This window comes from Artemia sp. Qi Xiang Cuo, chromosome 4 (genome assembly GCF_049724085.1).
Source record: "Artemia sp. Qi Xiang Cuo chromosome 4, ASM4972408v1, whole genome shotgun sequence".
NCBI classification, from domain to species: domain Eukaryota; kingdom Metazoa; phylum Arthropoda; class Branchiopoda; order Anostraca; family Artemiidae; genus Artemia; species Artemia sp. Qi Xiang Cuo.
Window position 1 is genome coordinate 11485232 of NC_142797.1, and position 7859 is coordinate 11493090.

General features: G+C 36.2%; 1 protein-coding gene across 2 annotated transcripts in view; it reads right to left on the minus strand.

Moving 5' to 3' along the window:
• The window catches only part of LOC148952781 (fibroblast growth factor receptor-like 1), a 187974-nt gene extending 181431 nt beyond the window's left edge, over window positions 1-6543 (minus strand). For both annotated transcript variants that reach the window (XM_089088086.1, XM_089088085.1), the window contains exon 1: window positions 6405-6543. In XM_089088086.1, the coding sequence (XP_088944212.1) occupies window positions 6405-6421 (17 nt within the window). In that variant the 5' untranslated portion in view covers window positions 6422-6543. The remainder of the gene's footprint in view (window positions 1-6404) is intronic.
• Window positions 6544-7859: the final 1316 nt, after the last annotated feature.

Below are 7859 nucleotides of genomic sequence, written 5' to 3' on the forward strand. Positions count from 1 at the left end.
ACTTTAGCGAAAAGAGCGAGGGGTTGAGGAGGGGGCAGCCCCTTTCATATACGGAATAATTTCTGTTCGTTTTAAGTTTTAATGCCGCTTTTTACTTTCAGTTAAAAAAAACTTATTTTTTCTAATTAATGAGAATTATGAAGCAAAACATACTAAATATTTGAAATTATGATAAAATTGAATTTATTTATTTTTACTAACTATTAGGAGCGTATTATACTAACTGTTAGGAATTATGATAAAACCAACTTATTTATTTTTACTGCAATAGACAATTTATTCATACGTCAGAAGTTACTGTTTGCCAGATTACAATGTTTACTAGTAAACAGCATTTTTGGCCTAGATGTGGCTACTATACTTTTAAAGCAAATATATCCACCGGTATTTGAGCAAACATTATTAACGCTTCCGTGACTTTGAAGTTTTGATAGTTTTGTTTCTCCGAATACAATTTATCTTTTTACCTCCGTGGCCAAAATATATTTAGTAAAAACAGGGCTTCTTCTCTGAAATTAGATATATCTTAGTTTACACTAGGTTAGCAGTTTTTAAGTTGTAAAGTTCAAATCCGTCGAGGCCAAAACGAAAGGTCATTTGTATATTTACATAAAATAACGAATTTTTCAGTTTCTACGGGAATAACCCCCCCCCCCTAGAAATTCGAAGATTGTACTAATTATAGCATCGGAAGGGCAAAAAAAAATCAACGTGGGAGCCAAATTGTTATCGGTGCCTCCCCGAACATAACTTCTGTCTCCGCCCCTGTATCCACCGCTAACTAAAGTAAATATCATTAACGCCACTACCTTAGAATCCTCTGTCATTTTTGCGTCTCTGAATATATTTTATGTGTTTACCTTCGGAGTCAAAATGTATTTAATGAAAACAGGACTTTTCCAAGAACTTGAATACATTTTAGTGTACGAAAAGTTAGCAATTTTGACGTTGTGAAGTTTAAATCTGTCGAGGCCAAAACGAAAAGTCATTTTCATAATTACAAAAAAGAGTGAAATTTTTAAGCATTATACTGGAATCGTTCTCATTTAAGTTACAAATGTGAGAAATTTGTGAAAAATCAGTGAATAAATAAAGATATTGTGCAACTGAGCAAAGTTGCTTCATGCTGGAGTTATGTATATACTATTAACTTGGCTAGCTTCGTGGTGTAGCCGACCTCTCCATCATCTCGTATACATACGGGACCGTCACAAATGATGTACTCATTCCTTAGTGGACACACTTTCACCATCCTACACCTCATCACACCAAAAATAATTAAACTTTAGTTTTTTGGGTTTGAAGGGCCAAAAAACGTTATCTCAGGTTAGGTTATTCAGGAGCTTAGGCCAGATTGTATAGGCCTATGTGAAACATTTATTACACAACAAACCGAAAGCCTTTTGGATATTCCAGGTTACACTATCCATTTTCTTCACAGAAAACAGATGAAAAGGGGTGGTATAGCAATATATATCCGCGACACACACACGGTTCAAACTAGGCAAGACCTTACACGAAATATTGAAGGAATTTTCGAGGTGTTGTTCCTAGAAGTATGGCTGTTCCCAAATAAAAAAGTTATTGTGGGTGAAATTTATCGATCTCCGTCAAGGTCAATGTCTCAGTTTATGGATCATATGGCTCAAGTTCTGGAGCTAGCAGAGTGTCGAAAAAATGAGCTTATTCTCATGGAAGATTTTAATATTAACCTCAGTATTCCGCTAACGGCCGAAACAGCAGATTTGCTAAATAATATGGCAGGTTCAGGCCTATACCCTGCTGTTACGATTCCGACACGGGTTACTGAGAGTACGCATTCACTCATCGGCAACATATTTAGCTCTCTGCTCCCAGAGTCGATGGCAGTCTTCGTCAGTGACACATCAGACCACTTCCCCATTCATGCAACACTCGCTCTTTCAGAACCAGCTAGGATAAGGTCACGAATCAACCCCATAATACCCATTATATGTTTAACAGAGGAAAACTTGAAGAATTTAAAACAGGTACTAGAACAATTAAACTGGGATAACGTAATGGAGATTCAAGATGTAAACGAAGCATTTGAGTCATTTCACTCGACGTTCTTGGATGTATACAGTAGATGTTGCGTGAGAACCCGAGAACTAATAAACGACAAAAAGAACAGCCAATTAGCCCCTGGATGACGGATGGTCTTCTGGCCTGTGTGAATAAGAACAATCACCTTTGGGGAGAGTATAGACGCTTTCCGAGCTTAGCGCGGCTAGAGGAGTATGAGCAATACAGGAAAGTCCTTCGGACTGGGTTGCGAAGAGCAAAGCGTGGCTACCTGCACCAAAAGCTGAGGGAAAGCGGGAAGGATGATCGAAAAGTGTGGCAAATTATCAAGTCGGTACTACGGCCAACCACTAAGTCTTCAACATTACCAGCGAAATTGGTCGTGAATGGTGAAGAAATTACCGAATCTGCACAGGTTGCCGCATTGCTGAGTACAGTTTTCGCAAACATCGGCCAGACCAGAGCAAATTCCATCGGGACAACAACTAAATAACACAAAGAATACCTTGGCCCGAAGTGCATGAAATCAATGGCAGTGAGTCCTGTAACACCAGGTGAGCTCGAATTACTTGTAAAAAATTTGAAGGGCTCTTCTGCTTCAGGTTTCGACCTGGTCCACACAAAGGCACTGAAAGCAGTAGTGACGACCATTGCTGAGCCTCTAACTTACCTTGTAAAACTTTCATTAGATAAAGGGGTCTTTCCTGAAATGTTAAAAAAGGCAAGGATAATACCTCAGTTTTATTGAAAGTCTTTGAAACGCCAATGAAAAACCAGCTTTACCAATATTTAGAGGCCAAAGGCTTTTTGAACAGCCGCCAATTTGGGTTTAGGGCTGGTCATTCAACCGAAGACGCCCTTACTTCACTAAGTTTATTCGTAAACAAAATACTAGATTCGAGTGCTTTACCTGCAGCTGTGCTTCTAGATATTAAGAAAGCGTTTGATAGCATCCACCAAGAAATAGTACTAGGATCATATTGGAGTTCGTGGCCAAGTTCTAGATTGGTTTAAGTCTTACCTGGAAAATCGTCGAATTTACATACACAGGAAATGACCATACAAATGATATCTTAGTTAACTACGGGGTGCCACTGGGCTCTAAATTAGGACCGGTATTGTTTCCTTGTTCACGTAAATGATCTTCAGCAAGTACTGACTCCTGCAAGTCGTATCCCTTATTGCTGCAAATTATGTCACCCACAAACGATGCAGGGATCTATAGTAGAAGCCGAGAACGAACTAGCGGCATTTGCGGTATGGCAAGCTCAGATTGGAACATCAAGTCTCTCAAAACGAAGCTACAAGACATTCTTGAAGAAACGTACCTGTAGATGGACGCAAATCGTCTGGTCATCAACATTGACAAATCGAGTGTTCCATTTTTTTCACGTATAGATTCGCTGGCTCCTGATGTGATTGACATTGAAACCTCTCGTGGACTTATCAAGAGACCAGAAAAAGGACACGTTCGATACCTAGAGGTTTTAATCGACGAAAACATCTCGTTCAGACACCACATAGCAAGTGTCGAGACGAAGCTTTCAAGGAACCTTGGAATCTTGAGAAAACTCAGTCATCAATTCCCTAAAAAAATACTGATCCTGATTTACAATGCAATTATTAAGCCTCACATTCAATATTATTCAGAAGTTTGGCAATCTAATTTCAAGACACATTTACAGAGACTAAACTTCACAACAAAGTACTTCAAATTTTAGGCCCAGCACCGAACAGACTATCAATGGCATCACTTTACAGACTATCTTGCACCGTTTTTGTTTTAAATATTTTGCAGGGACACTCCCATCACCATTGAAAGGGTTATTCACATTAGCATCACAAATCCATAGTTTAAATACACGATCTTCATCAGACATTTACATACCCCCGACACCGACAGCTAGGTCGGAATTTTCTCCTATAGTTCCGTGTGTTAGAGAGTGGAATGCACTTCCGCAAGAGCTGAAATCATACAGGTCTCTCGGATCCTTTAAAAAGAACGTAAAAAAATATCTAAAGGATTAAAAATTTATTTACTAGATTCATTTTATTATTATTATGTTTAGAATTTTTTGATATTATTATTATTTATTATATTTTAGTTTGATACTTCAAGGGGTGTGAGCGGGAGGAGAAGTTGTGGTAAATTTATTGTATATATATATATATATATATATATATATATATATATATATATATATATATATATATATATATATATATATATATATATATATATATATATATATATATATATATATATATATATATATATATATATATATATATATATATATATATATATATATATATATATATATATATATATATATATATATATATATATATATATATATATATATATATATATATATATACAGATTCCCCCTCCCACTTTTTTACATTAATGTTACTCTGCATGGGATTTTTCCTCGTTGAGGTTCTTGGTTCTTATCAATATATTTTTTATGTTTCTTCTCCATTATTTACTTTGTTTAATATATATGTGCAATAAATAAATTGTATGCTTATATTAGTTATTTCCTTTGACAAAGGTAAACTAAGATGTTTGCACCAAGTTTTCTGGTTTTCGAAGATTCAAATTCAAAATCTAGCATCTAGCAATATGACTGTGTCCAGGGGGAGGGGAAACCCGTTTTGACCCCACCCTTCTGATAATTTTTTCCTGACTTAAGCAAAATTAGGAAAAATACGGGTAATACAAGTTCAGGGAAGATTTTTTTGCAACCCCTCCCCCATCCTTGATCTGACCCTGTCTAGCAATATCACAGTCAAAAGCTATTTTCACAGAACAAAAATTTATGATTTGATTTTTGACTGATTACCATATTATTAATGAACAGAGCGAGTAAAGTGTAAAGAGTAGCGTAAAGAGCAAGGCGTCGAGGAGGGGACAACCGCTTTCATATACGGAATAATTTCTGTTAGTTTTTAGTTTTAATGTCGCTCCTTACTTTCAGTTAAAAAAAACTGTTTTTGTTTTGTTTAATCTGGTATAAAGACCATAAAAATCGGTAATTGTCTCATGTTCGCGATGCAAGATCTTAAGTGTGGTGGCTATAAGACAAAAGTACCAAAATTATTAACATATTGGAAAAGGAAAAACAACTAAACAAGCTAAAATATAACTAAGAGTATATTTTGCAAGATTTCTTGTTGAAAATGTTAATTATTTCGATTAACTAGGCCTTAAAAAAGCTCAAGGCGCGTTTCATTAGGTGATAGGAGGCATTCTATGAAAAAACCATTCTATGAAAAGGTTCAATTCTAGGTAAATTTTCGGCACTTTGTATTATTGTCTTACAAATAAAGTCAACATACTACTCGAAGCCTTTTTTATGCTCTTTACGAATACAATAATCATTTTTGTCAGAAATGAATTTTACCCCCACCCCTATATATACCAATTCAGGGTATATATTTGCACATTGGGAGGGGGTGGGGGTATAGTTTAAACTTGCCTCTCATTTGCATCAAAAATAAACTTTACCCCACCCCCCTAATGTGCAAATATATTCCCTGAATTTGTGGGTAAAATTCCTTTCCGACAAAAATGATTTTTATATTTGGAAAGAGCATAAAAAAGGCATCGAGTGGTATGTTTACTTTATTCGTAAGTCAATAATATGAGCTGCCGAAAATTTTCCCAAATCTATTTTGCTTGGATCCGATAATTTAGTGATTCTGGCTAGAGAAGAAACGGACAATATCGAGCGGGCGTTCACTTTCATAAATCTTGTGCATGAAGTGCCGTGTGCCAATCATGGCAGAAGTAAGCCAAGCGTGGTGGAACTATGTGACACATCTGGCGTTCTGAGATGTACACCAGGTAGTGGGAAGTACCCCCCTCCCCCGCAGAAGATATTATGTGCTAGTCTATTTCATGGGTATATTCAGAGGGTGCCTAGGGGCTAGAGCCCCTCCCAAACAATCCCAATTTCTTCACTATCTGCGCACTTCTTATTCAAATTATCAATTTTTTTGCTTTAATTCTTGCCTCCTACCATAAGTTATATTATTGGTCCCTTTTGATGATAAAATTCCTGCGTTCGTGACTAACCTACCTCATCGCATAGCCTCAGGTTATATGGGATCATTAGAGGGGGCTGCAGATGAATTATAAATAACGCGAGCCAGGCCATGGAAATAAGCAGAAAATAAGCTATCTACAGATGTGTCCATTTTTGTTCCAGCATGTCTCCTTCTGCAAGGGCCCAATTCAAGAACTTTACCTAATTCCATATCCACCCCTGCCCTTAAAGAGGCGGGGTGCATTGCCAGAAAATCAAAAAATTATATTTAGAAGGAATATAAAATAAAGAATCTAATGCAACTACTTGTATTTATTTGACATGTTTCCTTTAGATGTGATCAACCACTGCAGTGACACCAATATATATCCAAATCCTTACACGACGAATATGCAGTTAAATCCTAAATTACATTTCCAAATTGATTAGAAAATTTACTTTCTTCCGATGATAACTTCACTTTAAGAGTCAAGTTAATACTAATTTCCCTGAGAAGATTTTGGAACATTTTGTCTCATTTTGAAGCTGGAGTGCCGCCTTCGCACGCGCAATGTTTCCAGCCTTCCAGCCTACTTATCGCGGCTGCTGCGTGCACACCTCGTATCATGAAAAAAGCAAATTGTCGAGGAGGCAATGAAAGCTGATTTGAGGGTCCGATTTTTTGATAAAAATACTAAAAACTTCAACATGTCTCAGAAAAAAATCGTATATACGTTGATATAAATTTTAATTACCATAAACAACTTGAAATTGTATAAGCAGCTCATAGGAGGTTTATGCGACTCCAATTTTCTTTATACGAGGTGTGATAAGCAACTTTCTTCGAAAATGCAAAATATACGAGGTGAGCACAAATTCACCGCAGAAAAGAGAAACTGTTTCATGGTGTGTACAGGTTCTAAAGGGATGAAAATACAAGGTATGTCGGGTATAAAAACATTGTAGACTCTTGCAGAAAGAAAGAAAACGATCAAAAATTGTGTTTTTAAAGGCCAAACAAAAATACTGACAAAGGTAATGCCCAGTATTACAGAGAAGCTGTTGAAATTTATAAATACCAATATTTAGGTCTGGCTTTAAACAGAGATTCAGGAGATTTAGAATAAATGAGTCGTATTTCAGTTTTCCCAAAGGGAAGCTGATACTTTAACAATCCTTAAATAAACCTTGAACCATCTTCCCAATCAAATAATCAAACACGTCAACAACTCCTTAGGTCCCAAAGGTTATCTGCAAGAAATGCTATGCTTAAAATCAAAAATCAGGTGACCTAGTTCTCCAATTTATTTAATTGCTGGTTCGTTTGTTTGAGTGAATGAATTTTTCCTTTTATTTCTCAGTTTTTCCTTACTATCCGCCGATGGCAGTTCAGAATTTTTTGGATTTTGTGCAAATCGCAGATATTGGCGAATGACTCACTTTATGGTTGCTAGATATTTGATTTAAATTCTTACAATTTTCGGTCTTTTATTGAATTTCATTTATCTTTTAATTTTTTTGGCTGTTTTTTTTTTATTGGTTTTGTTGACTATCCGTGTTTTTTTTTTGGGGGGGGGGGTTTCTCTTCGGCATTTCCCTTGATTATATTATTTTGTTCGCGCTGAAAAAGAGAGGCGGTTGTTCTATCGAAATATTTACTTTGTGTGTTTCTTCAGTATTTTCTTTTGGACTTTAACAACCCCATTTTTGATCGTTTTCTTTCTTTCCGTTATGGCAAACCAATGTGGTTTAAGAAATTATCTTTCAGGCCATTGGCTACAG